This window comes from Magallana gigas, chromosome 7 (assembly GCF_963853765.1).
Source record: "Magallana gigas chromosome 7, xbMagGiga1.1, whole genome shotgun sequence".
In the NCBI taxonomy this organism is placed as follows: domain Eukaryota; kingdom Metazoa; phylum Mollusca; class Bivalvia; order Ostreida; family Ostreidae; genus Magallana; species Magallana gigas.
Genome location: NC_088859.1, coordinates 39416076 through 39437945, shown reverse-complemented (window position 1 = coordinate 39437945; position 21870 = coordinate 39416076). Strand labels below are relative to the sequence as shown.

The 21870-nt window shown below is 33.2% G+C and overlaps 3 protein-coding genes across 14 annotated transcripts in view; 2 read left to right on the top strand and 1 right to left on the bottom strand.

Moving 5' to 3' along the window:
• Positions 1–2159, top strand: part of LOC105348870 (uncharacterized) — a 35637-nt gene extending 33478 nt beyond the window's left edge. For all 12 annotated transcript variants that reach the window (XM_066065353.1, XM_066065351.1, XM_066065347.1 and 9 more), the window contains one exon: positions 187–2159. In XM_066065353.1, the coding sequence (XP_065921425.1) occupies positions 187–353 (167 nt within the window). In that variant the 3' untranslated portion in view covers positions 354–2159. The remainder of the gene's footprint in view (positions 1–186) is intronic.
• Positions 2160–6099: 3940 nt separating this feature from the next.
• On the bottom strand, positions 6100–13643 carry LOC105348869 (synaptogyrin-2). The gene is made up of 4 exons (XM_011458458.4): positions 13469–13643; positions 12145–12364; positions 9288–9445; positions 6100–8894 (listed from the first exon to the last, which is right to left on the bottom strand). The coding sequence occupies exons 1-4, from the start codon at positions 13574–13576 to the stop codon at positions 8694–8696; spliced, it is 687 nt and encodes a 228-aa protein (XP_011456760.1). The 5' UTR covers positions 13577–13643; the 3' UTR covers positions 6100–8693.
• A 173-nt stretch (positions 13644–13816) lies between these two features.
• Positions 13817–19684, top strand: LOC105348868 (E3 ubiquitin-protein ligase ZNF598). The gene is made up of 6 exons (XM_011458454.4): positions 13817–14168; positions 14366–14602; positions 14768–14979; positions 15719–15942; positions 16343–16436; positions 16556–19684. The coding sequence occupies exons 1-6, from the start codon at positions 13980–13982 to the stop codon at positions 18594–18596; spliced, it is 2997 nt and encodes a 998-aa protein (XP_011456756.3). The 5' UTR covers positions 13817–13979; the 3' UTR covers positions 18597–19684.
• Positions 19685–21870: the final 2186 nt, after the last annotated feature.

Here is a 21870-nt window from a genome sequence, read left to right as displayed (position 1 = left end):
CAACTCGTTAAAAATTTGTTTCAGTATAAAATTTGATATATGGTAATTGCTATGAATTTCTTTAAAAAATGAAAGTGTGTATTCTTGGCGGGGTTTTCACTTCAAAATAACTACTTCAACATATTTTCCAATACGTTATAATTTCGTTATTTTAATCATCAAATGCTTGTTTTATTTTTTTTATAGTTCTGATGCTGATTATAATTCCACCAATCATCAATTGCGTGACATGTTGTTCCAAAACATGTGACACTTTAGGAAAACTTTTTCCATTCATAAAAAGTTTATCCCTTGTGTTAACAGTGATTCTTCTTTACTGTGGAATTCGGAGTAAAGGCTTTAGGGCGCGATGATTTCAAAATGTGAACAAACAATATGGAACACTCAAATGCCAAAAGACCACATCTGCTTTTAAAATTTAAGAGGCTTCTGATTTTCATTATCGATATGGTCTTGTCTGTCATTTATTAATGATGATTTTCAAAAATTAGTTTTTCGAAAACTAAAGCAGTGTCCAACAAAATGGAAAACAAGCCTTAAGTTTAATACGGTTCACAGCTGGTGTCGGTTATATAGACCGATGAAAGCTTTAACTGGCACTTGCTTGGTAACTGTCGATCTTTCTTGGGTTGGTTAAAACACGTTTAGGCGAAGTGACAACGAACTACCTATTCTAACAGTGGAAAGCATGCAAAGAAAGAACCGACAATGGATAACGTTGAAAAAAATATACACGTCTATATGGTTGCCTAAATCATATCACCGTATGTATATAAACTTAATGTGCGTACAATCTTACAAGTGTACTAATGATTTTAAATATTTTTCATCCCATGTGTCAACAAGCACCCACGTGTAAAAAATCACCGTATGTATATAAACTTAATGTGCGTACAATCTTACAAGTGTACTAATGATTTTAGATATTTTTCATCCCATGTGTCAACAAGCACCCACGTGTAAAAAATCAAAACTTTACAATGTATAATAGTATATGTAAAATCGTGTCATCCTTATTGAATTTTATTTTTGAAATGCCAGTGTACATAGAATTAAGTCTTTCAATTACATTGTACATTGTTTGTGTGTATAAACTTATCACATTACAGTATTCATGTGTGTATTTTAAATTTATGTATATTTGTGTATTTCAAAATATTTTCTTAGGCTTGTAAACAAGTGCAATTTTTCTTTTTATATTCAAGATTATCTTAAACATCTCTTGAAAATTTTACAGTATATACTGGATGTTCTTACTCCTCCCCATAAATCAAAATTGTTATTCAGAGTGGAATGTACATATATATAAAGAAGATGGGGGGATAAGATTGCGAAAATGCCTATTCGGTTTAGTCGTAAAATGCAATTTAAAATTTAATTTTTCATATTAAATCTGTTTGATATACTTTTAATACAATTTTGCAAAAGCACAATTTCTAACTATATTTTAACAAACGATATAAAAAAATATTGCATGCCTTAAATCCTGGTGGTCCACAACATTAGCATCCTAGTTATATAAGGTTAATTAATGCCTGGTGCTTTAACCACTGATCCATTTCAGTCTCAAGAAATTCCAATGTTTAAATGTTATATATGACTTTGGTTACGGATTTACGAAGGTATTATTCTTCTAAAATGTTCAATTTTTGGGATACAAAATGATATTTTTAATATATAGTGGGACATCTCTGCACGTTTTTGTTGATTGAAATCGCTTTGTCTTCCATTAGACCTTATTTAGACTATGACAAAAATATGGAGCACAGACTCACTCTATAAAAGAATCAATTTAGAGGAATTAATACGCTTATTACAGTTTAAGTCAACATATTCCAAACATTAAACTTTTTTAAGGGTTACAAATCGATGATTTGTTCAATATATATTGTTTTGAATGATTGTTTTAAAAAATGATCATATTTGTTGATATTTTAGTTTTCAGTGTCTTATCCGTCCTTAGATAGGCATTTTACACGCCTTATCCACCCATCTTCTTTACCAAGATTTTTTACAAAATATGAATCATACATTATTTTGATGTTTTGTTATAGAATATATTATTACATATGTTAATCGAATTTTGTTAACATTTTTTTTATCTCTTTGGTAAAAATATTTTGTTTTCATCAAATTAATAAAAACAAATTAATGAAGAATTGGATTTTTTTTAACGGCTTGAAACAATGGACCGGGATTAATGCATAAACTTCCTTATAATTCATCGAAGCTTGTTTGGGTGTATTAAGAAGACCTATTGCAATGCATATTTTAACAAATCACAGAAAAAAATAACAGTAAATATAGACTACAGCACATGAATGAAAAGGTCTAGATAGTTTAAATGACATATTATTGCCAACCGTGATTTATGCTATACAAAGATTTGAACACAATTTTATTATTCGTTATAATGTGCAACGAACATATTTAAACAATAACATGTATAACTAAGTCATTTAATGGTAGATTTCTTAATCTTACCTCGTAAGTTTCCCTCTATACTTTTCGTGGAGTGATGTTCAACTAAGTATAGAATTATTGCAAATCTTATCTAGGCAATATCGCACGCCAAATTCACAACAATGAGCTGAACAAAGTTTCACAGTCGATTATTTAAAATTATATAGATAGTGCCTGTTTGGGAGGGTAACTGTTGAAATTGACACCCCTAGACAACCATTGTCAACCGACGCGAAGCGGAGGTTGACAATGGTTTTCGAGGGGTGTCAATTTTAACAGTTACCCTCCCAAGCAGGCACTATTAATTTTATTATACTGAATTTCTTAAATTTAAAGAAAATTTTACTGCTTTTATATAAAAATGAAGTGAATTCTACGTCGAACCGTACGCGCATAATATACGCGTATGTAATATTTCGTTTTGTTATACTTTCATGTTAATACTGAAATCTGATTGGTTAAGACGCAGTTCATAATCCATTCTATTACCCTCAGCGTTAGCAACCCACTTAGCAACGGGTAACATTAAAAATTGTTACATGCGCGAAAATTATGCGCGTACGGTTCGCTGTAGATTCCACGTTATTCCTATATAAAAGCAGTAAAATTTTCTTAAAAATTAAGACATTCAGTATAACAAAATAAATAGTGCCTGTTTGGGAGGATAACAGTTGAAATTGACACCCCGAGAAAACCATTGTCAACCGTTAGCAACGCACTTGGCAACGGGTAACACTATATAAAAAGTGCCTGTTTGGGAGGGTAACAGTTGAAATTGACACCCCGAGAAAACCATTGTCAACCGACGCGAAGCGAACCGTACGCGCATAATTTTCGCGCGTGTAACAATTTTTAATGTTACCCGTTGCTAAGTGTGTTGCTAACGCTGAGGGTAATAAAACGGATTACCAACTGTGTCTAAACCAATCAGATTTCAGTATTTAGCATGAAAGTATAATAAAACGAATTGTTTCCACTGCGTAAATTATGCGCGTTCGGTCATAGTGTATCTCATAATGTAGCTTTACAATTTGTAAAACTATAATTAACAACTTTAACTTTATTTAACGAATGTAAATTATAGTTTACAGATGTGATTATTAATCATTAAAACCTAAGTTAACGTTTAATAACAGACAGGTTAGCTCATTTTTGTGAATTTGGCGTATCATAACGCCAAATTTACAAAATTGAGCTAAACATACATGTAGTTTCAGTCTATAAACCTAGTGTATCGAATGTGATTGTAGTTAACGACCTGAAACTATTATTCACATCTGTGAACAATAGTTTCAGATGTGTAAGCTATAATTAACACTGAAAACTGATAAACTTGATTAGTATTCGTAAACTATAGTTTACAACAGTTTAATATGGTGTTGCAGACTTTAACTATCGTTTGATATAGTGTTCGGTTCGTAAAATATAGTTAACAGTCAAAAAACCTAGTTTATCAACTAATAAACTTTGTTTAGCTCATTTTTTGTGAACTTGGTGAAAAAATGCAAACCATGTTTAATTTACGTCACATCCCTGGACGGGCTATCTAAATTCCGATTAATAGTAGAGCATATGAGAGTAGAGTATGAAAATTCAGAAGGAAAACACCCGAGGGCATGCCGATGCAATATGCAATATGAATCGGTATCCAGAGTCAAGAATCATTACGTCCGAAGAAATTCCATAGACATTTAGACATGTATGTACAGAGTCACTATAACAGAAGTTTACTATTTTATATCTAAACAATTTAATTATCATTTCGTGCCTGCAAATACCGTTGCCATCGCTTCTTTGAATGTATGTCAATTCTTACAATATTGATTCCTTTTGGAGAGGGGAGTGTAGTACATGTAAATGAAACTTCTTAAAATTTGAAATTTTATTTTTCCAATTTTAATGTTTAGAATGGTTGATATGGGTACTGCTATTGCTTTGTCAAAATTTGAAAGTCAAATATTGAGTTATAATAAGCAAGATACAGAGGTTGAAAATCTTTTGTGTTGTTATCAAAGCTCGATTGGTTATGGTTTACATAATATGTGTTTTATTGGTATAAGTCTCAATCAAATGTTGCTTTTTTCTGTAGATCATATTATCTATGAGCACATTGAATCAGATTACCTCGTTTGCCACCAGTCATTTGGTCAATGGTAATTCCATACTTTACATTATTTGTAAACAAATATAAGACTCGAGCTTTGTTTGCATAACAATGATTTCTTACCTCTGTATCTCTTTTATTACTTGACATCCAACATTTAAATTCTAATCAATCATTCAAAATGACCAAGTACACCATTTAATAAATAACAAAAGAAAAAGAAAATTTTGATCTAAAATCGTGTCCAAGTCCCTTTAATGTTAGTTTTGTTCATTTCTCAAAAAGGAAATGTAGAGACTGCCAAAAAAGAGAGTGGGGGTGAGGCAGCTCATTTGAAATTTAAGACCCTATACTAGAATGTGAAAGTGGCTTTATACAATATTACATTAATTATATATTCTCCAACTTACATGTATACGATTTTTGTCTCGTATAGTAAATGGACTGCGTGGTTGTGATACCAATCACTGTATAATCCAGAAAAAAGGAGTTAAAATTGCATGATAAACATGTATCTATTACCTAATTTGGAGAAATTCGTGATATCTCTGTTGTAATACGGTATGTATGTTCATGCAAACAGCAAGGCATAAAAGCATTGCAACAGTGATATAATAGTGTAGTGGGCGAGTCCCATTTTAGGCAACCAAAAAAACCCCAAAGATAACCGGACATTCAATTCACCTAGGCCGTGGGAAGACGCTGGTAATTCCAGCGGGAAATACTGGATAATTAGGCACAGAGTTTTTTGTGGGGGATTTTTTGGAATCAAGGGGTTGGGAACCGACAAGTAGAATACCTATTATCATTCATGTCATGGTCTTATCGATAAAAGTACCTTGGTACCTAGTTTATTTAGTGATATACTTGCCAGTTGTCCTTTACACGAAATTACTATTGGTTATGATATAGGTTAAAAAAGAGCAAACTCCTTGAAATCCATGCAACAGGTTAAACATTACCCAAGCGAAACAACTCTGTAAAATATGATAAATACCTGCCACGCACAGGCACCTGGCGTTACATATTTTTTCTCATAATAAAAATAAAATTTCTCCACCTAGTAATTATTATGTAGAGGGTATATATTTTTAGTATGAGAAAAATATACATCAGGTGCCTGTGCTGCCACTGTTCAACAAGAGGAATAGTAGAGTACCAGGTAAATCCGAGGTCAAACTGACTTAATTTTTAACCTTACAGAAAGTAGAAGGTTAGTTATCTACATAAAGCAATAGATGTTAACAATTAGACCAATGCCTGGACATAACTAGTAGGCCAATTGACGCCAACATTATCTTATTGGTCCAGTGGGAGTGGGGTGGTGATGGTATAATTGTTGATGACACACCACATAATTTTAAGAAGTTTTTTAACCCCACCATTGTCCTACAATATTTTCTTGTTGATACAGAATTTATATCAAGATCAGCGATATATTACAAATGTAATGATAATCAATTTCCATACACAAGCTGCATTGGCTTCACATATCATGTGAATGTATTGGAATTGATAAGAAGAAAGCTGGGTCAATGACAATAAGTTTTACTGCAGTCTTAATAAACTAACACAAAATATTATACAGTGATAATATATATATATTATGCAATAACAGAATATGACATTTTGACAAGTTGGGTTTCATGTGGAAAAAATTGGATTGCAGATTGCACTTTCTGGCAAATAAAGGAATTTCCCAGTTTTAAATCAGGTTCAATATTATTGGTTTAATTCTATTTATACAATATACAATTTAAGCAAATAAAAAGACGTTTATAAAATTAAAGCCAGTATCTTTTTTAACCTGTTTATGGATAATTCTTTAAAGCTTATTTTAAAACAGTCTGTGAAAAATCTTAAAAAAAAATCAAAATATCAGGTATCCAACAATGCCATCACATTAATTAGATTATGTGTGAAGAAATATAACAAATAATTTTTTTTAGAGATTTCTGTGTTTCCAGTAGACAAATTGACATTGATTTAAATTATCTCATTCAAGATGTTAAGCAGACAGAATAATTTTTTAACTTCATCACTTTACTCAGCAACAGTGAGGAAAAAAATCAAGTAAATAAAAAAGAATACATGTATTTTTAAAAACAATGGTCTGTACATTTTGGTTTACTACAATGAATGCAACAGTATGATTGCTAGGCATATTATTTGACTGAACCCTTGAAAATTTGGAAGATATCCAACATTACAAAATGTACTTTCTATTAACATTCTAATTAAACTCCGATACAAATCCAAAAAAAGAAAAGTATCCTAGCTAAAAACATCGTATGTATCTAAATCATTACTTACCGTATATATTACATGCAGAATTATCTATATCGGATAGGATAAATACAGGTTCGGCTTTTAAACAAATCAAAAAATTGCAAAAAGGTAAAATCAGTTTTTGATAGCACTGTTGATTGAACAGACATTGCTGACCCCTTACACAAATCACATTTAAAAAATTGGACTGATTGGCAATAATTTTTGTAGTGAAATCTTCATCATAATTAGGTGACACTTTCAGCATAAAATACAGGTCAAATTTGATCGAAATTGCCGGTTAGTTCAAGGAATTTCTCCTTATGAGAGTTAATTTCTTATCAAAGGGCCATGACTATGCTAACTAAGCCTGTCAGTTTCAAAACATGCAAGTTTGATTATGCCAGATTTTTCAAGGATTTCTCTTAGATATGGAATAAACAAGGACAACATTGTATGAACATGAACATTTACACAGTAAAACTTCAGTAATATAACCTACAACTTGTTATTTCACACAGTGACTCCTACCCATCAATGTAATACACAATGCTGTTGTAAAAAAAAACCCAAAAAAACACGTAACAAAATCCTTCATATACTGAAAACCTCCATTCGTCATTCAAGCAGCATAATGCATGTATATATACGGGTATTATCATAGAAATCAATGATTAAAAAAATCAATCACCACAACCCAAGCAAAAGAAAGAGGTCAAACTATTGGAATGATACCGAGTTAATATAAATAAAAAAGTATTAAATAGCAGTAACAAGATGTGTGACATCCATATATACATTCACACAACAGACTAAATTGTATTCACTTGTCCATCATCAAGTCTCCTCGTGATTTTCTTATGAAAAATACATAACCAATTCAAAGTTTGTGTCAATCTTGAACCTCTTATGTAAAAAAGATTGGCGAGTTAAGAGTATTCATAAAGCACATATTTTATCAAATTTTTTAGATAGGAGAGAAGATTTTTTGAGATAATTACCAGTAGAGCTTTTATTTTTACCAGTAATTATAACCAAAAGCTGTCTACTTAATGTACATTTAGACTAGCTGTTCAATGTCCCAGGAACTCCTGAGGCCAGCTAGCATTCAAGAATTCACTTCACATGTTGTGTATAATGGTAAAATCATTTAGCATATAAAGTTGTTAAACACTTATAATGTACCGGTACCCTGTAATATTTACACAACTGCATCACTCTTAGTAATAATTATGGAATGTTAAAGTGTATGTAAGTTAATTAAAGCAACATAAATTAACTATTCCTGAACATCAATCATGACTTCTATATACATGTAGGGACCATAAATTTGGTATCAGTTAAAAACATTTTACACGTTCTTCATGTGCATGAGTACACAGCAATATTGTTTAAAGGACCTTCCATTTTGGGGCATATACAGTGACTGTAAGTTACACATTAGCCAATCAATATGTTACCTTTGTAGTTGTGTATTTGTAATGTTATGATATGTTGGAAATAAAAATGAACATTAAAACTACATGCCATCATTACTGACAGTGAGCTTGTTATGAGATCAAAAAAACCAAAACAAGAGTATATAAAGAGAAAAATCAAAAACTTGCACTTCATTCATGATATATCAAACACCAAAACATAGCAGGCAACATTCACAATACCGATATTGTAACAAATTCTCTTTATAAGTCAGAAGTGCTACACAGAACTGTGACTTTGAAAATTATCTATATGAAAAGCCGCAATAAATAACCTACTGCTATTCACATACTATTCTTCTACACTACCTTACACATCAGATATAGATACATTTATACTTGTGTCTAAATGTTTGTTTATTAGGTTATCTCCGCCCTTCTCAGTATGTGGGTTGTTGGAAGTCTGTAGGCTCTTTCTGAGTACCGCTGAAGGGTGGCTGCTGGTACGGATCCCCCGTTTCACTCCCTGGGAAAGAAGAGTATGGAGATGATTGGGTTTGGTCATCATAACTGCTTCTCTGTGCAAAGGTATCTTCAAATCCTTCACGATACCGCCTAACAGCAAAGAAAGTTATGCCTCCCTAGATTGATAAAAAATGATTCTTTATATAAAATATATACATAGCATGTAACATACTTTGTAACATCCAATTTTTCCTTCATCCTTCATAAAAATTTGTATTCCTTGAAATCCTGAAACTTAACCATTTTCATTTATGCATGACCATAAATTGGGCAGTCTCTCATCGAAATAGCCAGTAAGTGCAGGTATGATAAGGGTCTTACAATTAGTGCATGGTTTCAAGTACTATACAAAAACCTTTATTTGAAGTCTTTCATATATGCTGACATCTGAATTAAATTTTTATGATTAGGTTATTGGTTATAAAAAAAAAATTAAAACTATCATTAAAATAAAATATTGATTATTATATGTAAAACAACAAGAAACTTTGACATGGAATTGTACCTACCCAAGATAATATAGAGAAGAAAGAGAATGCTATTGCAGCTCGAATATTGTCATGCCCATAACCACTAGGTGCATAAATTGTAATGTCTCGAACATCTGTTCTTCTCCAAGCATCAGCCATGTAGCAGAATCCCACAAACCAAAGGAAGGTCCACAGTCCTGCAAAGATTCAGAGCCATCATCATCATCAAAACTACATTAGATTAAAAATATTTGATAACTAGATGTCACATGAATCCATGAATGCCCCTGCAGGCAGCCAATTAATTGTTTGTACAGAAGATTTTTGGAGGTTTTTATTTGGGAGTATATTTGTAGCCGAGATAATTGTCCAAAATCAGCGGACCATGTCCAAATTTGAACTTGACCTGTATTTTTTGATAAAATACCTGTATATGTATTTTCAATAGTAAGAGTGTGCCAACTGAATTTTTAACCTAAACTGAAACCAATTCGAAATTCGCAATTTCAACTTTATATATACATCCCTTCAAAATCTAGAGCGCAAAAACTAAAAATTTCTTAAATTATCTACCGTAAGTTCAAAGGGGCATAAATCTGTCAAAAATCATCAGACCTGGATCAAATTTGAACTTGACCAGCATATTTTTATGTGTATATATATCAAATTTGAGTTGAATGTTAACAAATGTTGTCGAGATGAGAGATAATAAATGGAAAGTGAATGATGACAAATGGACCAAATGACGGAATGACAGAACACTACACTATTTCTCTATATGCCCCCCCCCCCCCCCCCCCCGTCACTTTAGGAAAGGGGCATAAAAACACCAGTGCCTCATTTTAAGAAATAGGCATATGGATCCCAAATTGAAATTGGCATTTCTTTAAACTTGCAGAAATATCCCGATCATTTACAAATTAGATAATAAATTGGATATTCATGGAATCACAATTTTCAATCAATTTATAGCCTACCGGGTATTTACCAGTTTTACAACTCTGCCACTGTGAAAAAAAGTATTTAATTAAATTTAATGTAAAATATTAAAACAAAACACCAAAAGAGAAGCATTCTGTTTAACTGTTATGATTCTCTCCAATATCTTATAAACTTTCAAACCTGCAGTGACAGCGTTCAATATTAGGCGTTGGTTCGTCGACCCTGGTAAAACTAGTTATTCTATTATATAAAATTTATACGGTATTTTATATTAAAATCTAAATAAACTATTTACTTTAAACTATTTCTAATCATTTAAAACTCTGTTTTGTCAATCTGTTTTACCCGATATACTGCAAATACTTGCGAGTTGTGACAGACACCCACTAGCTGTGAAATGAACTTTATGAAATTTGGTAGGGAAAACAATGTAGCATTTTCTAAATGGTAGTTCTGCTACACCCTCAGCATGAAAAAGCAAAACCTTCTTAGGATCTTAGTGATTTAAACAATGACTATGGTTATGGACAGAATAACTAATATATATCACTTATTTAGCTGCATAGATCATCATGGACATGTTTGAATAAAAGTCATAGATGAATTTAAAGTCTCCACCCCCCCCCCCCCCAAAAAAAAGGTGAAGAGTAATTTTTCAGCCACCATTGCCTTGGGAATATTCATGTAGACCCCTTTGTCCAATAGGAAATAATTTTGAATTTCAAACACTGTGCAATGATCCCAAACATGTATTGTATATCATTCATGACCTGTATCAAGTCAAGATAGTATAAAATAACAAAAAAACATCCATAAATTGTATACTAGCTACTGACCAGAATCTGAGGAAAAAAACATTGATCTAAAGAATGTATGCTAGTGGCTATTGATTTTTCTTCCATGCTATGAGCATCCTCTGAGTATCTGGGAAATATTTTTGCTGCTTTGCGGCCCAGTCAATAAGTTAAACACTACAGTGGAACTACTACAAGAAAAGACCCGCAAAGACCTCTGTTCCTACAGACTGCTGAGCTTCAGTCATTGATTCTCTGGGTGTGAATGACAGTAATGTATTCATAGAAAAGTCTGTAGATGCAGTGGCCAATTTGTTGGATATGTTGGACTGTCATTTACAATTCATATCTGTTATCTCAATTACAGGACTGATTTAACCTTCAATCGATGAATGTATTAATGCTTAAACAGTTGAGAGTATTCTAGTTGTAGTAAAAAATGCAACAGAATAATCCTGCAAGGTCTTAATTTACATGAATTTACAAATTACATTTTTAACACATATCAATGAATATTCCAAAGATATAAATATTAATCAGTAAAAAAAAATTGGTAAGAAAAGAACATGGATGTTTTAGTAATACCTGTACATGTTTTATATACATATATGTGCAAGAGCATTAGGGTATATATTATTTAATGGTTGCATACATTTATTGCTTTAACTTATTATCCCTGTGAAACAGCAATATAAAATTAAGATGTTCATACATATATATAAACACATAGTAATCAAAGCACAAGTAGTCATTAAAATGAATAGCTGAATATTTCTTATTTTGTAAGCTTTCGTTGCTTTATGCCCACTAATGTATTAACTGAAACCTGAACAGTTATCTTGCTTTTCTCAGATAAATTTCTATTCTTCATTCTCATAATATCTTTAAATATTTCCTTTTATTACAAAAATGAATTCATTATTCACTGTCAATTTGTATTTTAGTACAGTATGGTACAAATTCATGTTACGGTAAATGTATTCTACCGGTAATATCTAAAGATTTTTTCTTCAATATGAAGTCTTAACTTTTGTTTTACTATTTGACTATTGTCTGGTCGTTTTATATTAAATCCATATATCAATAATTAACAAATTAGTAATTTCCTAAAACATGCAAGGAAGACCTCCACTTTATATTTAATCAGATCTATGTCTCACCTGATATTGCTAAGTCTGCCAGGACCACATACTTTCTATACTGCACACTGCTGATATTTTCAAAAGCAGCATCAAGAACTAAAAACCCTAGGCAGAGTAGAAAGGCAATGATTCCTATTCCTGTCCCATATCCACAAGCATTAGGATCATTGTTCATTTGGCAATTGTTACCATGCCAACCTTCTCCAAGTATACACCCAAAAACTATGACTGCAAATAACTGAAAGAAACAAATGTTTGAGTCAAAGTTGTTAACTGTTGTTTATATTTTGAATTTTAATCATGTCATGTCATAATGTCTATTCCAGGTTCAACAATATAATCACAAGGCTACATATTTCCTTTTTCACTATAGTAACTGTAACATACTTAAATCAACTAGAATTTGGCTCCTTGTCCTGGAAGTACTGGTAGATATACTCTCCACAAAACACTGATTGAAATCAAAATCTATACTGGCCTATCAATAATTTCAAGCCATATTAAAGTTGCCAAATTTTATATGTAACCAACAAATGAATTTTTTGAAAGGTATGAATAACTGAATATTTACCTTTCATTACCAAATTTTTTCATCCTTATACATGGGAAAAAAAATTAAGCTTAGATCAAGATTTAACTTGTTCATGTTATTTCTGTCTCTGTGCATGCATGACCTTGTCATAAAAAAATTGCTTCACATCTATGATATTGTTATGCTAAAAGCATTCTATTTTTAAATTTAAAAAAAATTGTTTCATGTACAGCTATAAACCATTGTTAAAACATATAATAAATGTATGATTACACATGTTGAAAAATAATAACTTCTCGAATTTAGATGGTTTGTATCATTTATATTGTAAAATGGGTAAAACATGCCATTGTACATTGCAAAATTTCCCTTCTACTACCAGACTAGTCACTACTGTGGTAAATTTCTTCATAAGAAGTTTTCACACACCACAGCTGTACCAATCATACCATTACAAGAAGATCTCATTAAATATCCTCACAATAAAAGTGGTTATAAAGCAGATCTTATAAGATCTTACAAACAGCTGATAAACGAAATGAGCTGAACAGCTGAAAAACTGTGTCCAAGTCACAATGTCACAAAATGATGATACATGCACCTAAATGCGCGAAATAGCAATTCACAAGTGCTACACATATAAATGTAAGTTAATTTATTGAAGAGCATTATTCACAAATAGTTGCAAGTTTAAAAAGGTCATTATTTCCTTAAAATGCGTTTGTAACAAAGTATAAGGGAGATAATTTTATCGATAAACAGAGATACATTGTATCGACTTTTTCACACTTTCAACGTTACATAGCATACCGTGCTTGCTATCCTTAATATGACCTGTGGTTTCTTGATAAATTGTACGGGATCAAAAGGGGCACCCGCCATCCCTGCCCCAAAGGCACCTCCACCTCCTGCAGACATATTTTTATCAATTGCAGAAACACCACATACACACGATCACGAGGAAATGACGTCAAGTTTAATATATTCGCTATACAGAGTTATTGTTCCTTATAACATAATTTTTTTTCTTAGATAATAAATGAACTTATAAGAATAATAAATGCACAGTTTTCGTAACTTTAAGTGGATACAATGACTATATTGACATTTTCATTGTTTTTAAAAGAAAAAAATTGAGACAACAAAAATTGATGACGTACTACGCTTATTGCACCATCAGGCAGAAAGAGAGACTACTGTTACGTTACGAAAGCTATTTTTGTCCGTTTTCGGTTATAAAATGTCATACACGTCACCAATAGGCATAGTTTGAGATCAGATAAGGACAAAGTCAGAACTTAAAAACTTCGTAACAGGACCCATGCCTAGCTGTGTTATGGATCATATTCAAAATCAAATTGACCATGATTTGTGCCCCGTTTGCCACGAGGCCGTGGATATTTTTGCCATCGGTCATTGCGATCATCCGATATGTTACCGATGTTCAACCAGAATGCGTGTTCTCTGTGACCACATGTATTGTCCCATATGTAGAACTGACTTAAATCAGGTATAAATAATATATAACCAACTCCTTTAATTTTGAACCTTTTTGTTAAAATTATTTATGTAACGTTATAGAAAATTTATTGAGAAAATGAAAGCAAAAGTTCATTACACAGAATCTATGAATGACTAACAGTTACTGTTGAATTGTGTAGGATATTTTTTGATCTTTTTTTTTTTATGTAAAACTATTTCTTGTAGGTATACATGGTACACAAAAGACTGAAGAATTCTGACATTCCTCGAAAAGGTTTCATCCCAAATAGAAAGTACAAAATATTTTTTGAAGATAGTCAAATTCAGAAGAAGTTTGAAAAACTCAATGAGCATCGATGTTCTAAATGCAACCTATTAGAAAGGAACCTAAAAGCATTGCAGCAACATCTCTCCAAGACTCATACCTTGTTTTTCTGTGCTCTGTGTCTGGAGCACTTGAAGGTAAAAATTCAAGTTTTCTGTGTTTAATACTTTTTTTTTTTTATGTACTTTTTTTAGGGAATATAAATGAGGTAAATGCATATATTCTTTTACTGCAGTAATAATTCAATGGGTAATTAATTAGTTTGTACTTGGCATATACACATTTATTATTTATGTCAAAAGATATTCCCATCTGAGAGAAAGCCGTACACCCGACAAGAGCTAGCACTGCATCGTCGCCAAGGAGACAAAGATGACACCTCCTACAAAGGGCATCCTCTTTGTCGCTTCTGTGATGAACGGTACATGGACAACGATGAACTTTTCAAACATCTGAGAAAAGACCACTACTACTGTCACTTCTGTGAATCTGATGGCAGTCAGGATTACTACAGGTTTGTATTTTAATTGTAGAAAATCCTGTTTAATACAACTTAATGCAAGGGTGCTGCCATTTTTGATATTGTCATAATGTAAATAATGAGTACTGGTGCAGTGATTTAATTCAAAGCATTCTATTTAATGTGTATATTACAAACTGAAATTTACCCAAGATACATGATTTTGATAAACTTGCACTCAAATTGGACCTAAGAAAAAAGAGTACTACTAGCTGTATATCAATTAAGAATGAGTTATGTTTTGCTAAATTTTATTCCACAGTTCATTGTCAAATTTCTTAATCAAATATGTATTGTGAAAATTGATAATTTTAAAGCATAACTTGCCTACGGCACATTATGATGCTTTTGCTGCATGTGCAACATATATTTATACGCTTGATATTAAATCGAAATTTTGCACATCATGTTGACATGTGTTTTTTAAAAATAATATGTGTAATTTTTCTGGTTGAAATTAAAAAATAATTAAGGAATAAATTGAATTTCTACCTATTATGTTTATATGTGTAGAATACAATGTATTACATTGGAGAGCTTACTCTGTTTTAAAGTGTAAACTGTCGCAAGTTATGTTACATGTATATAACATAGGTAGAAATTAGATTTATTCCAAAAAGAACTTGTTCTTTGATGCTCTGCACATAGCAGGACTGCAGACATTCTAGCCTGCCTTATAATTTTTTCTCATTTTGTAATACTATAGATACTTATATTGTGCTCTTTTTTCCAGTGATTATGCAGATCTTAAAGATCACTTCAAGGCTAAGCACTATTTGTGTGAGGAAGGAGATTGTGCCAATACCCAGTTCACACATGCCTTTAGGTCAAGGATAGACTTTCAAGCTCATCAGGCAAATTCGCACTCTCGTTTAATGTCAAAGACACAAGCTAAGCAAGCCAGGACTATTGAAGTGGATATTCAACTTGCTCCAAGGAACAGAAGAAGAGACAAAGGTAATACATGTATAACAAATCTATAGTATTGTGTTCTTGTTTTAAGCTTGATGTTTGCTTGTTAATTTATATTATTCATTCCCTTCAATTTGAGATACTCATTTAAGAACAATCTTTCTTTACATATATATTTAAGTGGATGTTGTTGTAACCCCCCCCCCCCCCCCCCCCACACACACACACACACACACACATACACAGCCAGTAGTAATTATGCTTTAATCATGTATTGTTTGAATTGATCATTTTATATGTTAATTAAATAGCTTTCTCAATCAAAAAATGTTGCTCTGATTTTAATTAAATCAGGGCAACAAATTTTGAATGAGAAAGCTATATCATTGCCCTGTTTTACATCTGAAATATGTGTAGTTAAAATTGATCTGTGTTTGTTTTGCAGGGATAGTGACAGCTGACGACTATGAGGAGGTGAAAGCCCCACGGAGTGGAGCACAGGGAAGAGGCCAGGGGAGATCAGTGAAGGAAAGGTTCAGGTAAGGCTTGGAATATATTGTCCAACACCTTAATAGGAGGAACAAAGTATTTACCTAATCACAGACGTACACAATTCTAATAACAGAATCATTCAATGTCATTCTGTTTTACTTTGCAGGGATGAAGATATGAATCGTGCAATTCAGGCGTCTTTGAGTGTCATGTCTGAGGAAAAAATGAAGAAGACAAAACCAGTGGAGGAGGAGGAAGAGAGAAAAACACCTTCCCCGGATCTGTTACAGGACACGGAGCACTTCCCTACCCTAGGGAAAATGAAAGAGGAGGGTAAAACAGTTTTAAGATCTGATTCCCCTGCAAATGTAGACTCTGATTCAGAGAAATCCAGTCGGTCTCTAGCTCAGAGGTTGGCCAAAAATTCTAATCAGTCCGTGCAGCATGGAGCAATGGCAGAGGAAGATTTCCCATCTCTTTTAAATTTCGTAAAACCTTCACAACCAGAAGCCAAAGCTAATCCTTTGAAAGCATCGAAACCTTTACAGAATGCTTCCAAACCTATACAAAATACGTACATCGATGTATCAAAGTCGAGACCTGCAGCAGACGACTTTCCAAGTCTGCCTTCTAGTAAAGCAAATAGAGCATCATCTGGACCAAGTAATATGTGGGGCAAAAAGACAAATCCAGTTGGAAAAAGCACTAATATCACTAATTCTGTCTCAAGTAGATTACCTATGGAGGTCATAATGAATGATGGATCAGCCAACCAGAGTGAAATCAAGAAAGAGAAACCAAGAACCACTAGAAATCAGACATTTAACTCTGAAAATGATTTTCCCACCTTATCAACTGGGGTTGATAACCGCAATACCAATTGGTTAAAGAATGTAATGGACAGCTCTAAAAAGAAAGTGAAAAGTGAAAGTCCTATCGATTGGTTTGAAGTGACAAATGACCAGGATGAATTTAAGATTGAAAATTTCAGTGGGGATAAAGATAACAAACAATTAATTTCAGAAACTTTTAAAGAGACTAAGAAGAAGAAAAAGATTAACAAAAAGGGGAAATCTGGTAATGATAATAAGTCTGGTAGTGATGTTAGCAGTGGCACTGCTTCCTTGGATAATATAGCAACATCTCTACTTGGAACTCTATCAATAGAGCCTGAAAAGAAAAAAGTTCAGAAAACAGAGAAAAAAGTTCCAATCAAAGAAGATGTGCGTGTTGTCACTGAATCTGACAAATCACGTCAAAACCAATTTACCTCAAACTCAAATGATAAATTAGTTTCTTCTGTGAAAGAAGAGGCTCTTGAAGAGAAGGAATTTATTCCAGTGAAGACAACAGAGAACAGATTTGACAAACTTAATCATGTTGAGGAGTCAGACTTTCCTGCTTTGGAGCAAAAGGTAGAGAAAGGATTTTTGCCGGTCAAGGCAAAGGGGAAGAAAAACACCAAACTGGATTCTTCAGACTTTCCTGCATTATCTGCGCCTGTAAAAGGACCTCCTCCTGGCTTCGTGAAAACGAAAAGCAAGCCTCCACCAGGGTTTGACACTTCACAGACTCTTTCTTCTGGTCCACTATCACCGCCTCCAGGGTTTGCTGTCATGAAAGATCTCAGTCTGAAAAACTTGATGGATACTGTTTCTAATGGAAATGATGATTTCAGTTGTGCAACAAAAACAGAGAGCTATCATTATAAAGAACCAGAGGACTTCCAGTCAAGAAACAAGGCACTAGTGATGAAAATCAAAGAAGTGTTTCAAGGGAATGATGACAAGTTTAGCAAATTCAAGTCTTGTTCAAGTGATTTCAGGGGAGGAAATTTACCTGCTTTAGACTATTACAACACATGTCGTGAATTGATTGGAACTGCAAATTTCAAAGAAATCTTTTCAGAACTTTTGGTGTTGCTACCTGACATCAAGAAGCAACAAGAACTTCTAACCGCACACAACACGAGTGAGAAATCAAGACCTGGTGCCGAGATTGTGTTAAATATCAGTGGTAAAGGAAGCACTGCTCCATGGAAGAGCCCGAACTTTGTTCCATGTCCCACCTGTAGCCAAATTCTTCTACAGGAAGATCTCAATCAACATGCATCTAGTCATGCTGTGGATACAGATTATCCTACTCTTAGTTCTCAGGTGACCTCCTCTCAGGGACCTGGCTTAAGAGCCTGGATCAAGGCCAGTTAATTAAGTGAAAGATGGGAGCTGGATAGATTTCCAAACTAATGGTTGTTATATGCAATGTTATATCACAATGTAAAGTGTGAAATCAATTTCAACAGATTTTTAATCATGATTATACACTGGTAGGGTTACATTTTGAAAAGAGTAGAAAATTTCAAATTTTATTTATTTTGTGTTTTTAAAAAACACTTGTACAAACATGAACAGCAATGTAAGAATTTTATTTGAAATATGATTAATTTAACATAATATTCCATATTTGATATTCGACCTATTACTGAAGTCTCTGTAGGCACATAGATATAGAATCCGTTTTACTGTTCATGCTGTTTGAATTGACTTGTATCATCTTGTACCATTTTGGAAGTTGTTTTTTTTATTCAGATACATGCATCTTCCTTCAATTTCAAATCAATGAAGTAAATTTATGTTTTCTGATTGTTTGAATTGTTACCCGTACTCTGTTACCTGCCCATGAATAGGTTTATATATTGAACCAATTCCTATTTTTCCTCCCCATGAACAGATTTATATATTGAACTAATTCCTATTTTTCATTAATTGTTTTGTGATATGCCTAATGTACATTATAAGTTATCCTTTCTTTGTCAATATCCAAGGAAAAGTTTTCATATTGCTTTAATAAGAAAAATACATTGGAAAATAGTGCATCAGCACCACAGGTTTCATGCTTTCTCTCTTTGGTTTTGTTCCCTTTGGTTATTGTGATAAATGAAATGTAGAACTTATGTCTCAGATAGCTGTATACAAGAACCTCAGTCAGCAAATGTGTAATGCACATATATTGCAATATATATGTATTTTAATTAATCTACAAATTTTCGTTCAATAAACTGGTGTGAAGATTGATGTCCACTTGTTTTAGTTTTACAACAAGGATTGTTATAGTGGACTAATGCTTGGATAATAATTATTAAGTGTGGTGGATTTCAGATTTTTAATTTGTGCTCTTCTCTTCAAAATTCTTAGACGTGTCACCATTATTCATTCATTAATCTGGTGGTCAATATATTATGTCACATGCTCCAAAGCTTGTAGAATGATAATGAATTAAATTCCTTGATAATTTTGTAGGTGTTGTTTTTTTTACCTTTCCTTTTTAGCTCCCTCAAGCTGAAAACAGAAGTGAGCTTTTTAATTCACTTGAGTCATTTAAATGACCTACTGCTATAAATCTGTCTTAGTCGATATACAATTTTACATTTTTAGCTTCTTGAAAACTACAAGGCCCATTAACATGCCCGGGACCTCATGGGCAGGACTAAATGTGCAAAAAAAAAAAAGGGGGTGTGGCCATCTTGTATAATGCCTTTTTAATCACTCAGAACAGCTGTTGAACTGCGTAGGTACAGATTTATTTTGAAGATTTAAAAATCTGAAATCTGAAAAAATATGAAGGGGGTTAATTGATGTCCTCTCTGCAACGAACCATTTGTTGAGAAAGCTTATTCAAGTTGTAACTTTGTCTCAGAGTAAGGTACCCTATTCTTAAGGTCAAGATCTAGTAAATGAAAGGTGCCTACAGATTCATATATTGAACTTTTAAATTCTTTTTCTGTACTTTCACTATATTTCCATGTTGGAAATTAACTAATGTGGCACGTCTTTTTACCCCAAAGAACCCCAATTATAAAAATTAATAACTATTAATACCCAAGGGGTCTCAGTAGAGTGCAAGGGTAACCCCTTGCCCTTGGTACCCCAAAGATACCCTAATAATACAGATTTATAACTCTTGATACCCCATAGAACCTCAAGGATACCCTAATAATACAAATTTAAAACTCTTGATACCCCTGGGGACTCATTGGTATTCCAGATACACCTCTAAGAATCCTGGGGAACCTCAGAGATATCCCAAGGAACTCCAAGAATACCCTAATAATACAGAATCATAACTCTTGATACACCATAGAACCCCAAGGATACCTCAAGGAACTTAAAAGAATAAAATAATAATACAAATTAAAAATGTTTGATACCCCTAGGGAATCATTGGTATCTCAGACAAAATCCATGCAGTAGTAAAAATTTCAACAGGGGGGGACAAAGTTGTGTCTACAAACAGGGTGAAACCAATATACCCCCAAAACTTCATTTACAGGGGTATAATGAGACTCCTGGGGTATCACTGGTTATTAATTTCTATTTTTGGGGTTACTTGGGGTTTTATGAGTATCCTTGGGGTTCCTTGAGGTACTAAGAGATGACCCTTGGATTCAAATGAGACCCCTTGGGTATTAATAGTTATTAATTTCTATCACTGGGGTACATGTACCTTGCCTTACTTGGGGTGAGCCTTCGATTCGAATGAGACCCCTGGGGTATCACTGGTTAATAACTTTATCATTTGGGTTCTATGGGGTTCTTGCGGGTCTCCTTGGGGTACTAAGAGGTGACCTTTGAACTCCAATAAGACCCCTTGGGTATAAATCATCAATTTTTATCATTGGGGTTCCTTGGGGTAAAAAGACGCACCCAACTAGGGTACTAATGCATTGTTTTTATGTTCATGGTGTCTTCTTTTTAAATAGTGAAATTCACTGCCCATGGGACGGGGGTTGAAGGTTTTTAAATTTCTCTCTCTTTTTTTGGAGGGGGAGTGGGTGGGGTGACAAATATGGCTACATATTGAAAATGTATTTTTTCTTTTAGATCACTTGAGAGTTTTGGGTAAACGTTGGTCGTACGTTGTCTGTTAACGATTTTACACTCTTAACTTGACAGCTTCAAAGTAAATTGTTACTTTGCAATGTCAAATTAAATATGTATTCTGTTTCAGGAAATCTACTTTAATTAATTTCCTGTGCATTGTATGCTTGTGTATATTTTAAACGAGACTGAATATTATAAAGTGGCCTGAAAGTCTCTCTTACCACCCTCCCCAATTAATGAATTGATGACGTTTGCAAACGCCAAATAATAAAAGCGGGGGTACTTTTCAGAAGAGTCTTGAATTAGTATTTAGACTCAAAATTGAAACTTAAAATGCAAACATGAGACTCCCTTACAGGTCTATCTAAGGAGTATGGTACTCAGGTGACCGTCAAGGCCCGTGTGCCCCTTGTTCTTATTGTTGAATGTTGTCTGTACTTGATGTAATCATTGTTGCCTGAAGTGTTCTTTGGAACCACTTTATGAATTTCAACCAAACTTGGCAGAAAGAATCTTTGGGTGAATGGAATCCAAGCTTATTCAAACAATGGTCCACACACAAGTTGTCTAATTTCTCTTCAGGCACTGCTAAAAAAGCCAA